Genomic DNA, 19,232 nt, shown 5'->3' with positions numbered 1-19,232 from the left:
ACTTACTCTCGTTCCCAAGCCCAGTCTCTTCAGTCTGAGCTACTTCACTTTATGTTTTTTACAGTTCACTCTAGTTTTTTGATATTTGTATTGATAATTCTAGATGCTAGATGTCTCTTGGATTATTCTGCACTTCTGGTTTCAGTTTAAACAACGTTTCATTGTCTGAGTGTTTGTCCTCTTATCTAAGGGAAGCCAAAGCCATGAGTATCTGGAGACAGAGACCCGCTCCAAGGACGATGGTGCGTTCAGGTTCTCCTCTGATTGTCCCTTTTACAGAGTTGGGAAGTCATTTTTCTAACTTCAGTGTTTGAGTTTAATGGGGACAGTACAAAGTAGATGTGTCGAATTACAGAGCAGTCGGAAACATCTTTTTCATATTTTTCCAAAACCACATGAATGCAGCACAAGCTAACTTGCATGTGAATGAAATGTGAAATACTTTGTTTTTCTACCTTGTGATTCAGATCCGTTCATTTTCTTCCTCGGCCCAAATTCTTCTACTTATCTTCAATAACACAGTGCCCTGTCTGCCGAAAGTAACTCCTTGGTGGAGTTAATAAGATATAATCATCATCATTAAATAAAACAAAGAAAAGTCACTTTACTTTCAGACTCTGAAAGTCACTCTGCTGTATTTCTTTCTGTTATTGCTGATTGTATTTTGCACATTAAAGATGCAATTTATTACAAAACCTAAACAGAGTTTTTTGGGCTTATGCCCTTTCTTTAACTGATCCTAAATATGCAGCATATTCCAATACATACAATTAAGTAGGTTTTTTTCTTTCTCTTTTATTGTGTAACTTATTTTCTTTTCACTGTCTGTTCCTTTCCCTCTCTTTGTCTCTGCTCATGTTTGGCAAACAGGAACAAACTTGGCAGAGAACCAGAACCCTCCTCCTCCTCTCCCTCTGTCCTCCTCCCTCTGCCCTCCCCTTTTCTCCCCCTCTGTGTGTTCATTCAGGTCTCAGTCGATCAGCCATCAGTTCTCCCTCTCTTTGTCTCTCTCTATTGATCATGTCCAGTGTGAGTCTGCTGTCTGTTTATCTGAGCGGAGCCTCACTCATCCTGCTGACTGCTGGTGAGTCCTCTGACTGTGTGTGTGTGTGTGTGTGTGTGTGTGTGTGTATATATATATATATATGTGTGTGTGTGTGTGTGTGTGTGTGTGTGGCAGCTGTTCAACTTCCTGTTCACTCAGTGTGTGTGAGAGTTATGGTGAATGTATTTTACAGTTTAACTGTAACATGACATGTGTAGCCCCTCAGACTGGTGGCCATGTTGGAGCCCCCCCCCCCTTTCTCTCTTACTATCTCTCTCTATATACATATACTATATACTATTAAACATTTGAAGCTAATGTTTACTGTTGTAGATTGGATTAGTTAAAAATAACATTTAAAGAAAACATTGATCAATTAGAAGTTCTGCTAAAGTGATCTAGTTAGCTTAGCATATAGCATGGGATCAGAGGGAAACTGCGAGAATCAGGGCCGTTTCTTCCTATATGCGGACTATGTGGGGGCATAGGCCCCCCGCACTAGGGGGCCCCCAAGCTGAAAGTATTTATTATTATTATTTTTTTTTATTCATCCAAAAAACAAAAAAAGTTTAATTCATACACACAAAGATGAACACAATTAGTAGAAGTGGGAGGGCTGAAGCATAGCTTGTGGAAAGTAGCCCTCCCGTGCATCATCCTAATACAGCGACATTATTGCGTCAAAAATGTATAGAAATGAAGAAGTACAAAGAAATAAATAAAACAGGAGAAAAAATTAAATAAAAGTTAGGGCAGGAAAACAATAAATGCATATATATATATATATATATCTATACGAAAACTAGATATAGGGTCATTTTCTGCACATGTCAATAGCAGTTTCAACTATCTTTTTTTGGAAACACATGTGCTTGGCAAATTAATAATAATAATAATAATAATATATGCATAATTGCATATAAACATTGTGAACACTTATTTTCAAGTGACTTTTTTACATTCATATGTTCACGCTGTGGTTTGGAACTGCTTTTGATTGTTATTAGGCATTTTCTTATGGAAAATGTTGTGCATAATCAGTACCGTTTTAAGCTGTACTATCTCAACACATTTTAATAGATTGAGTTTTTTTAAATATGGGAGTTGTGTGTTCATATTTACCAACACCACAGACTATTCGTAATACTTTTTTTTGGGATGTTATTATTCTTTGTAGATTTGTTGAGTACGTGTTTCCCCATATTTCGGAGCAGTAGTAAAGGTAAGGGAGAAATAGACTGTTATAAAGAGTATATTTTCTTCAAGAATGTTCTTAGTATGATACAAAATACCTATTGTTTTTGACAGTTTAGTCTGTACATAATTTATATGGTGCTTCCAATTGAGTTTTTCGTCAACAAGCAGTCCTAAAAATGTACATGCACCAACTTTTTCTATCTCTGTATTGCAAATCCGTATAATGCAGTCATTTCTACTCTCAGACTTTGTATTGAATAACATGTAATTTGTTTTGGCCACATTAAGGGATAATGTATTAACTGCAAACCAGTTACATAGTATTTTTAATTCTGCATTCACAATTTTAACAAGATCGCCAAGATTATGATGGAAGCAGAGAATTCAAAGTTCAGGTTCAGCCTCAATATATTTGGGGAGAATTAAAATGAGCCATCTTTATTTGTAGACACCCAAGCCCCCTCCTGTGTTGTTCGGTGAAGCATTATATGCTTACAAATCCAATGTAGGATATAAACACGACTAAACTGCAATGGTAGCAAAGCTGTGGCTTGGGTTTTTGGGGTAATAAAGTCCAAATCATCGTTGGGCTGACAGCCAATGAGTGACGTCTGAGGAAGATGAAAAATGTAAATTAAAAATTGTTGAGAAAATGCTGCATCTCTTGCATTTATTGACATAGTTGTTGTTTACCTTTTTAATATCATTTTTTGTAATTTTCAAATGCTTGGTTTTCGTGAAATTAGCCTGTTTTCCTATTAAAGTGTAACAGATTGATGCATCTCCACAGATCATCTTAAAGGCTTCGGAATCCCCCCCATTGTAGTTAAAAAACTGTCAAAACTAGGGCCCCCAAACAGCATCTTGCATAGGGCCCCCAAAAAGCTAGAAACGGCCCTGGTTAGAATGTTGTATTTTTCATATGAAACCAAATAACTTCTCTAGGTTTATGCAATAACACGGTTTGGTTAGTTTAGAAGTGACACGTTTAGATTGTTGTTTGGGTTAAATGAGCTTCATTAGGGGTAAAGTCAAAATGAATCTATGCTGTTTGTTTTAAACGGGACGTGAACCTTGCTGTCCAAGAGGAAATGTTCTCACACATTTAATAAATGGTCAAATAAATGATCATCAATCTGTATTAAATATGATGAAAGCAGTTGAATCTGGTCAGCTGACTTTAATGAGCCTCCGATGGTGAGTTGTTTACTTTGTTATTTATTGAATGGGGATTTTTTTGTAGGGAACTATATCATAAATGTCACAGAAGAGGAGATTTTGCAGATTTGTCTTGCAGCACGGATACTAATATTGAAATGTAATTTAAAATCAACCAAGGCTCTGAAAGAACCTGGAAGTAGAGGAAAGGAGAGGAAGTGTTTCCTCCTCTCCTTCGTTCCTGTCCTCTGTAGGAAACGTCATTGTCTCTGTTTGGGCTCAGCTTTGATGCACAGCTGCTTTCTGTAAAGTGTTCCTGAGAGTCATGTGACTCTGCCAACAAACACCCCCACATGTTACTGCCCCCCCACGCTCTTATTTTCTTAACTTCCTTTTACTCTCCTCCACTTTGTTCCTTTCATTCTCCCTCATTTCTCTTCACCTGGACTCTCAGTGATTGACAGTCTGTTGGAGATAACACACTTCCTGTTTGGTAACAATTAACAGCCCGCCCCCTCAGTTCACATCAGCCCTCAGTGTGTTTGGGGGGGGGTTATCTGTTTGTGTTTTCAGAGCAGTATGGTGTTAAAGGGTCAGTTCACCCAAATCTCTTGAGACCAGAAAAAAAATGCAGATTATGTTACAGGACAAGAGCCTCATGCTAACATGTTAGCCGTCTGAGGTCAAAGGTCACAAACAAGGCGCTGACACATCAGAATTTACATGTGTGTGTGTGTGCGTGCGTGCGTGTGTGTGTGTGTGTGTGTGTGTGTGTGTGCGTGTGTGAAGGGAACAGAGAAGAAGAAGCAGGAAGTTGTTACCTGCAGATTTGAGTTTAAGTATAAAAGCAGATGAACGCCCAGCAGCTGTTTCACTGCAACATCCTGTATTTTTGTAAAAGTACTCTATTTAAGTGAAAGTACTGTATTTAAGAATAGTAAAAGTACTGTATTTAAGTGAAATTACTGTATTTAAGTAAAGTATCAGTACTGTAAACAATAAATAATAGTCTGTGTGAACCCGGACATGTTCAGTACACTAAAGTGTTATGTTAGAAATGTATAGTAGGGTCCCCAGCACATAGAAACTGCTGGATGCTAACTTGCATATGTTGGGCAATTTGCACAATTAGCATACATTGCGTTGTGGAGTGATTAGGCCTGAAACCAGATTGAACCGGAGATAAAATATTATAAGTATTGAGATAATGTGACAGTTGATTATAAATTATTTTCTCCAAAAATTTGGAAATAGAGCAGATTATAGATATTGGTCTATAATTATTTGTATCAAGTAAATCACCACCTTTATGCAGTGGAATGATGCGTGCACATTTCCAAATAGTCGGCAACTCACAGGTGGACAAAGACAGGTTGAACAAATCAGCAAGTGGGTACATGAGAATATGGGACCATATGTGTATACCCAATAGAAAACGGGTTGCAATTGCCCTCTGGAAGCTGGCCACCGGAGGTGAATACAGGACCATCAGCCATCTTTTCGGGGTAGGCCTAAGCACCGTTTGCCTCTGTGTTCAGGATTTCTGCAGGGCAACCATGGAAATGCTGCTTCCACTACATACGAGAAGTTGGTGGAAATGGCCACTTTTTTCAACAACCGTTGGAGAGCACCACAGTGTGTTGGTGCAATAGATGGAAGCCACATCCATATTTTAGCACCACAAAATTATCCCAAGGACTATTATAACAGAAAATGATTGCACATATTATGGAACTAATAAAGCTTAAATGATTGCCTATAAAAACAACATTACACATTAAATAATCAGTTGCATTCATTTCTTATGGCTCTATCTGCAGTCATTTCTTTCACAACATGGTCACCCCTAGCTGTGACGCTCCCAACCAGCAAGGTCTAAAAACTGTTTGCTTCAGTCAGCCACGCCAGTAGGCTGCAGCACCTCTCCTTTTATGCTGCAGCATCTCGACCTGCAGAGTAACGCACTCAAATTAAATAATAAATAATATACACCACAGAATCTCAGATTATGTACTCTAAAAAGATAAAATAATATAATCTAAGGAAATGGCTCCTACATAACCGGCCTCTAATTGTATTTTGGAGTACCACAATAACAATTATCAAATATACATTTTTAAAAAAGGAGCCTATACAGTCAGGATTTCTATTCATTTCATTAATCCAGTCATCTATCAATATGAGTTGTGTGGTGTTACTCATCCTGTCTACATGATATCATCGTGCCATTCCAACAGCAGACAGATCTTGGTAATTGGCCTCTCCAGCATACTGGTCTGTGTTTTAACTTTGACAGCTCGAACCAATCCTTTAGTGTCTGCCATAGCTTCTAGCACTCTTCCCAGGATCCAAGAGCTACGGGGAGCAGTAGGGTCAACTACCATTACTACATCTCCAGGTGTAAAGCTTCTCCTCTCCTTGCACTATTTATGTCTTTCTTGCATGAGGGGTAAGTATTCCCGGCACCAGCGTTTCCAGAATAAGTCTGCCATGTATTGCACCTGTTTCCATCGGCGTCTTACGTACAGGTCCTTCTTGTCAAAAACTCCAGGGGGCAGAATTGGCTTGGTTTTTAAAAGCAAGATGTGATTTGGGGTTAGAGGCTCCAGGTCTTGAGGGTCATTTGAGACTGTTGTGATTGGTCGACTGTTCAAAATTGCCTCTACCTCACATAAAAGGGTTTGTAGCCCTTTTTCATCCAAAGTCTGCTGCTTCAAAACAGAATAGAGAACATGCCTCACAGACTTTATCAGACGCTCCCATACTCCTCCATGGTGGGATGCTCCTGGGGGGTTGAAACTCCACTTTATGCCCTTTTGCAGCAGAGTTTCCTGAATTCTGTGCTGGTTCAGAATGGAGAGGGCTTCCTTTAACTCTCTCTGAGCTCCAACAAAATTGGTCCCATTGTCAGATCTTATATGTTTCACTAGACCTCTTCTGCATATGAATCTTCTCAAAGCGTCGATACATGAGTCTGTATCAAGTGAGCTGGCGACCTCAATATGCACAGCTCTGCTGATCATGCACGTGAACAGCACTCTGGATGTGGTTTCTTCCTCCATGTCCAGTTCTTTCATGCATGTGCCTTAATATGAGAGTTGACACATGACAGTTTTTTGGCAGTATGACAGGGAACTTAGTTTCAATCATGAGAGACGTGATGTATGAAATACATGTTTAATACCGGACACGTGGTATAGAAAATTATGATGACAGATTACAACAATGAATCAACTGATGTTTGGAGATTAGGCCCCGGTTTGTAGGATAATCATTCGGGAGGGGAAAACCGCTCCGATGAACCCCCCGGGGTCTAGACACTGGTGGTGGTGATAATGGTTCGGTCTGGTCTGGAGGAAGAAGGATTAGCTTGGCCCTGAATTAGGAGACAGGAGGCGAAGGGGTGGAGGCGGGTTGTGCGTTGACACCTGAAATGACAACTGACAGAGAGGGAAGAGCAGATTTAAAGGGTTTAGCAGGTGCAATGATTGCTAGCTGGGGAGTACCGCCCCTGATTACTTAATGGGAGAGGAGCTTGCAGTGACGTGTAACACCAGGGGTATGGTCTTCCTTCTTGAACTTGCGCTAAGCTTCATTTCAATCATGAGAGACGTGATGTATGAAATACATGTTTAATACCGGACACGTGGTATAGAAAATTATGATGACAGATTACAACAATGAATCAACTGATGTTTGGAGATTAGGCCCCGGTTTGTAGGATAATCATTCGGGAGGGGAAAACCGCTCCGATGAACCCCCAAAGAGAAGAGAAGTGAGAAGTGCTGAGATGTGAAGCATTTCTTACCTTGCTGGCTGATTGAGGAGATCTGTGGATGAAATGAGATAACACGGGGACATGATGAGAATGTCGGAATAACTGTAGGGTTAATGTGAACGCCAACCATGCTTAGCGCCTGCATGTTGGATTAGACGATGCTGACCCACTGGCCGCAACCTGCACGCGCAGGGTTAAACATGACGCTGACCCACCGGCCGCAACCTGCACGCGCAGGGTTAAACATGACGCTGACCCGCTGGCCGCAACCTGTACACACAGGGTTAAACAAAAGCTGACCCATAGGCCGCAACCTGTACGCACAGGGTTAAACAAAATGCTGACCCATAGGCCGCAACCTGTACACACAGGGTTAAACAAAATGCTGACCCATAGGCCGCAACCTGTACACCCAGGGTTAAACAAATGCTGACCCATAGGCCGCAACCTGCACACACAGGGTTAAACAAATGCTGACCCATAGGCCGCAACCTGTACACGCAGGGTTAAACAAATGCTGACCCATAGGCCGCAACCTGCACACACAGGGTTAAACAAATGCTGACCCATAGGCCGCAACCTGTACACACAGGGTTAAACAAATGCTGACCCATAGGCCGCAACCTGTACACGCAGGGTTAAACATGACACTGACCTACTCGCCCTGCACGTGCAGGGTTTAAACATAATGCGGACCCACTGGCCGCAACCTGCGCGGCAGGATTCAATACAAGCGAACCTGAAGGTCACGACGATATGAAGTGTTTAAACATGAACACGGTGACACGTAAATGTGCTGACTTGCTAAGACCACCACCAGTTGTATGTATAAATACCGTTTAGTGTTCGGACCTTGGATAGCCCGCACGCACGGATGTCCGGGCGAATGTGGGATATAAAGGCGGAGGAGGACCACCGTCCGAGTTGGCAGGGAGGAGGGAGATATGCCTTGAATGGCTGCACCTGTCTGAACGAAAGCCCTGATATGCTATTAGACGCCACCACCAGTTATATGCATATTTACCATAGGTAAACTGAAGAGATCTTGATTGGCGGCACGAGCCGATGTCCGGGTGAAGAGGGAGATATAGACGATATAATGCCCGAGAGCTGTTAGCTTGAGTACGGTAATGCATGAATATCGTAACCTGGCTTACCACGAGCCAAGTGAGCATGAACCCGAGAATATGAATGAAGTGCAGGATGCACGCAGAAAAGACGTACACTTAGTTAAATACTGAGACATGACCCATGATATAGTATATCTTAATTAGCGTTAAGTGTGCCGGGATGAGTCATAGATGCTGATGAGCTGATTGAGTGATTAAGACTGTCTTCTATCATCTGGAGTGAGGATGATGGAGGGACGCTAGTGTTAGATCCAGCAAGTGTGATAATAAATGTGTAGAAATAGTGGAAATCTGAGTGTGCCGCTATGCGAATGATCTCATGCAGATATCCCCCCCAAAACGGAGGATGTGCGGTGCACGTCCTTAAGTCGGGGAAAACACGGTCGTCGTGAGGCCGGCGGATGCCACGTCCAGGAAACGGGAGATGATGCGTGCCGAAGAATCCACATGCAAAGTACGGTTGCCCGATGAGGAAGAGCAACTGTCGTTGAAGACGTTTATGTGGATGCACGCAGTTGGTTAGAGGAACGATAATACCATGAGCTTGATGTGATGGCTAGGAACTCCGGTGTGAGACTGGGCCTGTAGTTCCTCATGATTAGGAACGCTGTGCTCCTGGAGGAGTCTCTTCTGTTTCTTCTTGTTTCTTCTTCTCTTTTCCCAGTTGAGCGGAGTTGTAGTTTAGTAATGTTGTATTTGAACGCTAGATGCGTGAAGGCAACGCATTAGGAGATCTCCCTGAGCAGTGGGTGATTTGAACTGGGGAGAGACGCTATTAATATTATTACCTGAATAGCCGGTGCACGCGTAGTTTCTCCTACTTGACTTAAGGCTGAAAGAGTTCCGCTGAACGATGATGGGAACATTAAAGCGCGTCGTAATATCTGCTTTGAAGAGCCAGCCTTGGCCTGCACGCTATTAGATTACATTATCTCCGTGCGTAGAAAGGGGGGAACATTGACCTTGTCATCGAGATTGCCCTGAGCATTTACCGAATCGTATTAAATAATCTGTCGACAGGCTATAAACAGAAAAGCTGAAATTTAAACTAATAAATACTCAGTTACCTCTAATCATTAACCCAGTTGTATAATGTAGTTACTCTGTGTGTTGCTGCTAGCATACATAACATCTGACGTGGGAACGTTACTCGTGAATGGAGCTACGGAGCTGCTAGAAAGACAGTGGAACCCGGTGCATTCCTCCGTCTGGATGTGGAGCACTTTTGCTAAATGTTTAGACAAAGTGCTCGTGTTACGCCCTTACATGATAAACTCTTATTGCACTTTGGCAACGAGCATTCTCCACATCGAAGAGGGTGAAGTTTAACCACGCCTCGGAGCGCGTTCTCTCCACCACCTCTGCAGTGTGCTCCGCTGCATGTAGCAGCTGTGTGTGTAAACTGCCCCGCCCCCTCGCGATGGGGGAGAGAGATCTCATCTGATCAAAAATACATCATAGGCGCATTTGTTTGTCCTTTGCATATTAGAACGAGTTGTGACACTAGACTGCGATATAATGTTTTTGTAGCAATAAACATGACATATATTTATAAATGTCTCCGGTACTGATAAAAAGACCAATAACGTTGGAGCTTATGCACGTAAACACACTGCTGACGTCACAATGAATCGACGACTGAATTAGTTGCAACTAATTTGGTAATCGATTTGATCGATTAGTCGATTAGTTGTTGCACCCTTAGTCGCTGCAACTCTGACTACTTTTAAATCCAGGCTGAAGACTTTTCTTTTGTTGCTGCTTTTAATTGAACTATTCATATCTTAGACTGCACTGTAACTTGATCCATGTACTTTTTATTTTTAATGTTTATTTTATTAGCTTCCTTTTAAGTGACTGATTTTAAATGCCATTTCTTAATGTCTTTCATTTTTTAAAGCAATTTGAATTGCCTTGTATTGAAAGTGCTATATAAATAAACTTGCCTTTCTGCCAAGGAGATGTTGTTGTCGCAGATCTAGCCGTTGGTGCACCAAGAAACGGATATTCTTAGTGGAGAAGAAAAAGAGAAAACCGATCATTTAGTCAATAATCATTAAATTAATATTGGGAGTGAATTCCTAATTTATTTAGTATCTGGTCGTGTCATAAACAGGATAATGTGCAGCGACTTGTTCATTGAGGAAAGAAGCCCTACGAAACGCCATTTATTTCAGGTAACACTGTGTTGAAGCTTGAAACTGCGTTAGTTACTGAGCATTGTAATGAGTAATTACCCGACTGCATTAGTAATGCAAGTAATACGTTACTGAAACTCCATACTGTAGCACGTTACCCCCAACACTGCCTGAAGCTCACCTTAACCCTGACTAGAGGTAGCAATGCATAGTGTTGAACTTCCTGTCGGCTCCCAGACCGTAGTCGAGGAAACGGGGGGGGGTGACTCTCTGTTGTCTCCCAGGGCAGAAGCAACACGCTTCTGGTTCAATAACTCATTTTATCGGAAAGACTGGAGAGAGGCGAGCTTTTCTTGGGAGGTTGTTGCATTATTTAGCTCTCCTGTTTCGCAAGATAGATTTCGCAAGATCACAGACCTTCCTTTTTTCTGCTGCCTCGTTTATTTCTAGAAAACATGTATCCCGCTCGCTCATACCATGCCCACGCACACATGCACACGCCACACCCCTCTCTTAAGGGTAGCGATCTCACTCTGCATGACCCAAATGTCGTAACAATATACGAAACATCTCGTGAATTTGTTGCAACTGCCTTTGCCAACGTTACCCTGACGCCTGTTGAAGTGAGCGCAAGAGGAATAGCTTCAATGGGATAGCTTAAGCCCTGCCTGCCTGCAGGAGGGGTTGTAGTTGAAGCCAGAATGGGTAAAACTCCGCATGTGATGAGGACCCGTTCCGCGTGAAGCCGGAAGCGCCGCATTAGGCGGCCCTGATGCCAGTGATGCCTTCTCAAGAGACTGAAGCATACGTCAGTTGTTTGCGTGATGTAGCCATTCCCATTAGGCCGGAGGAACTTCCATGGAGCCCGATTTCCTTGTCTTTTCCTCCCGCGTCCGGGCTTGCGGGACGGCCGGCTGACCCGCTACCCGACTGGGGAACGCCGCCTGTAGCTTAATCCGCGATACTGCGGAGCTGATGAATAAATGCCTGGAGCTGGAACGAAGCCCTCAGCTGGGACAAAGCCCTGCTGCTGCTTGGCTTAACCATGAACACCGTGACGCGTACACTTGTGCGTTGACACCTGAAATGACAACTGACAGAGAGGGAAGAGCAGATTTAAAGGGTTTAGCAGGTGCAATGATTGCTAGCTGGGGAGTACCGCCCCTGATTACTTAATGGGAGAGGAGCTTGCAGTGACGTGTAACACCAGGGGTATGGTCTTCCTTCTTGAACTTGCGCTAAGCTTAATTTCTTCTGGCATAGCTGCCCTCCTCAGGCATCCTCCCACTCTTAGCACTCCATCCTTTAACACTGGATCAAGCTTGTAGAGGCGGCTTGTCCTTTTGACATCACGTTTTGTTGTTTGCAGTGCTGTCATTTCCTCTGGAAAATACTGTCTTTGGGTTTGGCATATGATGGAGTTTTCTGCCTTCTCAAGATCTTCCAGAACAATGGTCTGTCCACCCAGTGTGGCCTTCATGTTTTCTATTTTCTGCTCAACATTGCTTTTGTTTTGAGCATCGGTGTTGTAGTCATTTAAAGTGGAAATAAGCTATTTTCTCCTTTGAACGAGCCGTTTCAAGACTTCTTTGAACTTCAGGATCCATGCTACTGCAATTTTCAGTTTTCTCCAGCTGGAGAAATGCATGAGTAGCTTGCCTGTAGGGTTTTCTGTGACCATAACTATGTTGACAATAGCATTTCTTTTGACCTCTAAATCATTGCAGGAGAGAGAGATGGATTCCAGGGGAAACAGCGGCCAGTCCTTTTCTGACTTCCAGAGCATTTCTGGGCCATGGATCCTTCTCCATAAATGTGTCGGCCTTTTGTCCTCTAGAGGCGACATCAGCAGGATTGATCTTTGTGTTCACATAGCGCCATTGGGTTATCTCTGTGGACTCCCTGATGATGGAGATCCTGTTTGCAACAAATGTGTGAAACCTTGTGTTTTGGTTGGCAATGTATTTGAGCACAGATTGGCTATCAGTCCAAAACATAGAGCTTTCCAACTGTAGTTGCAACTCTGTTCTGAGTAATGTGTCCACTCTTGTAGCCAGCACTGCAGCAGCAAGCTCCATCCTGGGGATTGTGATCTTCTTGAGAGGAGCTACTCTTGCCTTTCCCATCATGAATGCCACGTGAATGTTGTTATTGTGGTTCACCAGTCTCAAGTAGCTCACTGTGCCGTACCCCTGCTCACTTGCATCCGAGAAATGGTGTAGTTGTGCTTGGATCTGTTGGCCAAAGTCATTGGGCTTGATGCACCTTTTTACCTTGAAGTCAGTCATCTTCTGAAGATCTAGCTTCCATGTAACCCACTGCTTAGAACACTAACCAGGTATTTTCTCATCCCAACCGTAGCTAGTGCTACACAGCTCTTGTAATGGCAACTTGGCAGGCAGAGTGAAGGGTGCAAGGAACCCAAGAGGATCATAGATGGAGCTCACCATAGATAATCCAACTGTCTCCTGAGGATCTCCAGCAAATTTCCTGTTTTCTCTTGCAAATGTCAGCCTGCTGATGCAGTCAAATGCACATTTGAATTAAAACTGTTTAATGCACTTTTAACACTCACATACCCAGGATTCAAGCTGTTTTCATGGGTGCTAAATAAGATAATATTCCTCTCCTTGTGTGTGGTTGTGGCTTGATGCTGACATCGAATGTAAAATTGTCATCTTCCACACACCATTGCACTCCAAGTGCTCTCTCAGTTGGGAGTCGATCTCTGTCCAGGTTCAGCTCCTTCACTTCTTTAGCTCTGTCAGCTTCGGGAATTTAGGACAGCACCCTGCGACTGTTACTTATCCATTTAGAGAAGTGGAAACCTCCCCTCTGACATGCAGCTGTGAGCTCTTTGGCCAGCAGAATAGCTTCTTCCTCTGTAGCAACAGACTTTAGGCAGTCATCCACATAGATGTTTTTCAGTATTGTGTCTTCAGGTCTGAAGTACTCCCTATTATCCATTGCTGTTCTTTTTAATGTGTAGCTAGCGCAGCTGGGTGATGACACAGCGCCAAAGAGATGCACAGTCATGCGGTACTCACAAGGGGGAAGGCTTGTGTCCCCACCAGGCCACCACAAGAATCTTAAAAAGTCTGTTTTCTTTGACTTGGTGAAACATCGCTTGGATGTCCCCCATCATTCCTATTGGCTCCTGGCGGAATCTGGTTAGTACTCCTTCTTCTGCCCTCACCACGCGTGTAGATGCATGGCTATGCAGCGAGCTAAACACTCTCCCAAAAATGACCGAGACAGGAGCTGACGTTTGGTATTTTAATAGGAGCGGTGTGAAACTGAAATGATACAAACAAAGACATGTATAAGTATCTAACAACAACAAAATATAATGTACTTTTCCCCAAAAATAAACCAAATGCACTCCAACATCCAATAAGGGACAATTACTACTCATGCAGCAATTACATACATGGCTTAACTACATATGCTGAATTTAGATAAATGTTACATGAGATGCAAAAATATAAGTAGCACATTATACAAAAATGTTTCCCTAAACAAATGTACTCACAGATTATGCCTTCTCAAGGGTGAAAATAACCGGATGGAGACAGATAAAGTCAGGGACCTGTTCCCCATGCGGCTCTCAAACAAAATGGCAGAACAGAAGCCAAACACAGACGTTTTACTAGGAACGCACTTGCCTGTCCCTAGAGGCCACTAAAGATATAGCAGTCAAGGAGATAGATGTCAGTCATTAGAATGACAGAACACTCCCCGCCTGGCATCTGTAAGATGTCAACACTAACTAGAAACTGAGAAAGGAGTTTTAGGTCTGATGCACTGTAGTAGCTCACTTCACAGTGACTTATTAGTGTCCTTTTGTAAGAGAAGGACTGTCTCCGAGATAGGTCTAAGAAACAGCTTTGTTGTACCGTCCTTGACAATCTTCACCTCAACCTTCCTAACTTTCCCGTCGTCACTGGGAAAGGTCTTTGTAACTAGCCCGACCGGCCAGCTGTTCCTCTGAACTTGGTTGTCCCGTAGCAAGACGACATCCCCCTCTTGCATGTTAGGCCTTTTGTTCCTCCAAATGCGTCGACCTTGGAGATTGCTGATATATTCTCGTCTCCACCGTTCCCAGAAAGTGTTTGCCAAACTCTGAACCTGTCTCCACTGACGCCTATAAAGGTCACTTTCACCGAACTGGCCTGGAGGTGAAGGATGTGTGCCGATTTTCTGGGTAAGGAGAGTGGCTGGAATGAGAATGAGGGGGTTCTCTGGGTCCGTAGAGACCGAGGTTAGCGGCCTGGCGTTGACTATTGCTGTTACCTCTGCCATGAGTGTAATTAGCACTTCATGCGTCAGTTTTGCAGTGCCAAGTTTGAGCAGCATAGCATCTAGGACACGACATATGACCCCAATCATTCGTTCCCAGCTGCCACCCATGTGTGAGGAGTGTGGAGGGTTAAACTGCCATGTGCACCCCTGTTCTGTCAGATACTTCTCAATCCGATCGTTGTTGCATCCTTTGGAGTCAATTTGGAGTTCTTTGCAGGCTCCCACAAATTGGTTCCGCAGTCTGATCTGAACTGCTTCACAGTGCTCCTGATGGCAAGGAAGCGTCTTAAAGCATTAATGAAGCTGGAAGAATCCATCGATTCCAGCACCTCAATGTGTATTGCTCGTGAGCTCATGCACACAAAGACAACCGCCCACCGCTTGCTGTTGGCTTGACCTCCGCGTGTTCTTCGTGCACTGACAGACTAAGGTCCAAACACGTCGAGCCCTACATAAGTGAAGGGTGGGTCTGTGCTTAAGCGATCGGCTGGCAGATCAGCCATCTTCTGCACCTGCTGCCTCCCACGTAACTTGCGGCAGGTTACACAGTTGTAGATAGCGCTGCTGATGGATCGTTTTCCTCCAACGACCCAAAATCCGGCTGCCCTCACGGCTCCTTCTGTGAAGTGCCGACCTTGGTGATGAACTTGCTCGTGAAAGTGTCTAATTAATAGTGTGGCAACATGATGTCTACCAGGAACAAGTACTGGGTGAGATTCGTCAGAGGTTATTCTTGCCTTTTCCTGACGACCACCAACGCGTAGGAGACCATGTGAGTCCATGAAGGGGCAAAGTTTGCTGAGTGAACTCTGTCTTGGAATAGGCTTTCCATCCTTGATGCAACTGATCTCCTCTTCATACACTTCGCTTTGAACAGCGAGGATGATGGTAGCTTTGGCTTGGTCAAGTTGCTCCTTAGTTAGAGGCCTTTTGCAGGTGTGCCATCCATGGCAAGTACTGTCTTTGTAAACTTCAGTGAATGAGTGAGCAATGTGGGAAAGCAGAGAAATGGCTCTTGAGAGAGATCTCCAACTGGAGAACCGCTCAAAGCGTGCACGGCTGAGCTTGTTGTCTGAAAGACGAGTGGTGCAGACAGTGACTTCTGGTCGTACCTCAACATCTGTTCCAGCATTGATGAGGTCAAAGGCTTCTTTGTCTGGTTGATAAGGTTGTGGATTGGTCAGAAAGGTGGGTCCAACCAGCCATGAAGACAGAGCAAGCTGACTAGCTGGGATACCTCTTGAAGCCAGGTCAGCTGGGTTTAGCTCTGAAGGAACGTAGTTCCACTGGCTAGCTTGTGTAGACCGCCTGATGCGCTGTACTCAGTTGCGGACGTACACGTAGAATCGTCTTGATTCGTTTGAAATGTAGCCGAGCACCACCTTACTATCAGAGAAGAACTTGACGTCATCTAATTTAGTGTCCAACTCCTCAAGAATGACCTCTGCCACCTGAACCGCAAGTACAGCTGCACAAAGCTCAAGCCTAGGAATAGTTAGATCAGGTTTGGGGGCAAGTTTCGCCTTTCCCAAGATGAACCCCACTTCCCTCTGTCCTTCTGTATTTGTCACTTTGAGGTATGCAACGGCACCGATTGCCTTGGTGGAGGCGTCACAGAAGACACACACTTCCTTCTTATGAGCTCCAGAGAATGAAAGCGATGTGTACATCCGAGGAATTTTCAAACCCTGAAGATCTTCCAAGGAGGTCTTCCATCTTAGCCATTCCTCCAGTTTCTCTTTAGGGAGAGGTGCATCCCATTCAGAGCCATCAGTCATAAGCTCCCTCAGGATAATACGGCCTTGAATGCTGACGGGTGCTGCGAATCTCAGAGGGTCAAACAAGCTGTTAATGGTTGACAGTACACCACGACGTGTGAAGGGTTTATCACTGGCTGCCACGCGAAAGGCAAACGTGTCTGTAGACAGGTCCCATCCAAGCCCAAGACTATGTTGCATAGGAGGCGAGTCTTGACCGATGTCGAGGTCTTGCAGACCTTTGGCAAGGTCTTCTCCTGGAAAAGCTCTCATGACTTCCGCGTTGTTGGAAGCGATCTTGTGCAGTCTGAGATTTGACTGGGTCAACATTTCTTGAGCCTTTTTCAGGACATCAACGGCCTCCGTAATATTGGAGAATGATTTCAACCCGTCGTCCACGTAGAAGTGCCGTACCACAAACTGTCTTGCTGCAGTGCCAAACTCCTTTTCACCCTCCATGGCCGTCCTCTTCAGTCCGTAGATAGCCACAGCTGGTGAGGGACGATTGCAGAACACATGGACTTTCATTCGGAACTCCATAACCTCGTTGTCCAGCTGGTGGTCATGAAACCACAGGAACCGAAGGTAGTCACGATGATCTTCTCTGACTAAGAAGCTGTGGAACATTTGCTGGATGTCTGACATGACTGCAACTGGCTCAGTCCTGAAGCGGATGAGGACCCCAAGTAGATTGTTGTTGAGGTCTGGTCCTCGAAGAAGCACATTGTGAAGAGAAACGTTCTTGTACTGTGCACTTTAATCAAAAACAACCCTGATTTGTCCTGGTTTCTGGGGATGGTAGACACCAACATTTGGTAAGTACCAGCACTCTTGATGCTCGTCCAATGTGGGAGCAGGTTCTGCATGCCTGTTGCTGAAGATTTTCTTCATAAAGTCCACAAAGTGACCCTTCATCTCAGGTTTCTTTGTCAAAGTCCTGCGGAGTGACATGAGACGACTGAGAGCTTGTCCCCGATTGTTAGGAAGACGTTGTCTAGGAGTGCGAAAAGGGAGGGGGGCCACCCAACTGTTGCAATCATCCTTTGTGAAGTCTTTGTCCATTATGTGGAGGAAGGTCTCATCCTCAACTGAGGGTGCAAGTTTGTCGTCATCATCGGAAAGGCTGAACACAAGCCTGCCTCGCTTCTCAGGTGTAGGCCTTTGTTGTTGACCTGTGAAATTCTCTTTCACATAGATGTTACTCTCGCATGGACGGAAGAAGCTGGGGCGTCCATTTGCCAGGATGCTGGTCTTGAAAGTGTTCACAGTTGGCTTGTGAGTTTCCCCGAGACAGACGTCGCCCACAATGACCCACCCCAAGTCAAGGCATTGGGCAAAGGGAGCATTGTGTGGCCCATTGCACTGGCTGCGAACTTTGTGAGCACGAATAATGTCTCTACCAAGCAACAGTAGGATTTCAGCTGAAGGGTCGAGTGGTGGGATTTCGACAGCCACCTTCTTCAGATGAGGATGATTGCTTGCAGCCTCCGGAGTAGGAATTTCGTCCCTATTTCCAGGAATGAGGTTGCATTCAATAAGGGTAGGCAGTAGCAAAGGCACTCCTCCGTTAACAGACTCGACAACAAAGCCACTGGCTCTTCTCCCAGTGGTTTCTGTTGTGCCAGAGCATGTCTTGATTGTATAAGGAGAAGCGTTTTCATGAATGCCAAATTTGTCAAAGAAGTGAGATCTTGTTAGTGATAAGTTGCTCTGGTCATCTAACATCACATACATTTTCTTTTTTCTTTCCGGATATCCTTTAGGATAGACGTTGACCAAAGTTATTTTGGAGCAGGATTTACCTTGGAGGTCTTTCCCACAGACCTTGGTGCAATGAGAGGTGGCTACCTCTGTGGCCTGTTCAACTTGCTCCCCGCCATGCACTGCGGGAGATGTGCTGGGACCAGATGCTGCCCAGTTGGGTGGACCAGCATGAAGAGCTGAGATGTGACGATTACTGTCGCACTCTGAGCAGTGGATGTCAGCTTTACAGTCTTTAGCTTGGTGGGTCGTAGAAGCACAGCATTTAAAACATATGAAATGCTCTTTCAGAAAGCTCTTGCGTTGATCAAGCAGCATTCCCCTGAAGCTCTTACACTTTCTGAGGGGGTGTGGTTTTTTGTGGATGGGGCATAGCTCGTCTGGATCCTCGTGAGGCTTGTTTTTAGAGTCAGGGGAGGAGTAGTTCCCTACTTCAGTTTTATTGACTGAATTGCTGTTCTGAGTCCTCCACTGCTTCGCTGGGGGGTGCTCACTTTTGAGAGATTGAGCGCTGGAGTTTTGGAAAGCAAAGCTTGGATCATTTCTCATCTCTGCATGGCTTTGCACAAATTTAACAAAGAAGGGGAAAGGTGGGTAATGAACCTGATGTTCCTTTTTGTATGTTGAACCTCGAATTATCCATTGGTCCTGGAGGTTATATGGGAGTTTCTCCACAATGGGTGTTACACCTCTAGATGTGTCAAGGAAGCTGAGGCCTGGTAGGTAACCCTCGCATTTAGCAGCTTTAACTTCGAGGAGCAGATCTGCGAGTTCCTGCAGCTGCTGAAAGTCCTTGTTCAGGATTTTCGGAAAGTTTTCAAGCCTTGTGAAGAGAGACACTTCGATGGCCTCTGGAGAGCCGTAACTCTTATCCAACCGTTGCCACGCCATGTTAAGACCAGTCATAGGATAGTTGATATTGAGGGCACAAAGTCTTTTAACGAGCTGCAGTGACTCCCCGTTGAG

The 19,232-nt window shown here is 44.3% G+C and overlaps 1 protein-coding gene across 1 annotated transcript in view; it reads left to right on the top strand.

Annotated features, from left to right (window-relative positions):
* The first annotated feature begins 963 nt into the window (after positions 1-963).
* si:ch211-191i18.2 (uncharacterized protein LOC564095 homolog) overlaps positions 964-19,232 on the top strand; it is a 51,355-nt gene continuing 33,086 nt past the window's right edge. Inside the window, exon 1 of the mRNA XM_034205133.1 lies at positions 964-1,084. Within this exon, the coding sequence (XP_034061024.1) occupies positions 1,021-1,084 (64 nt within the window). The 5' untranslated portion in view covers positions 964-1,020. The remainder of the gene's footprint in view (positions 1,085-19,232) is intronic.

Source organism: Gymnodraco acuticeps, unplaced genomic scaffold (genome assembly GCF_902827175.1).
Source record: "Gymnodraco acuticeps unplaced genomic scaffold, fGymAcu1.1, whole genome shotgun sequence".
Taxonomy (NCBI): Eukaryota; Metazoa; Chordata; class Actinopteri; order Perciformes; family Bathydraconidae; genus Gymnodraco; species Gymnodraco acuticeps.
The sequence above is the reverse complement of the archived record's forward strand: the minus strand, read 5'-3'. Positions and strand labels throughout refer to the sequence as shown.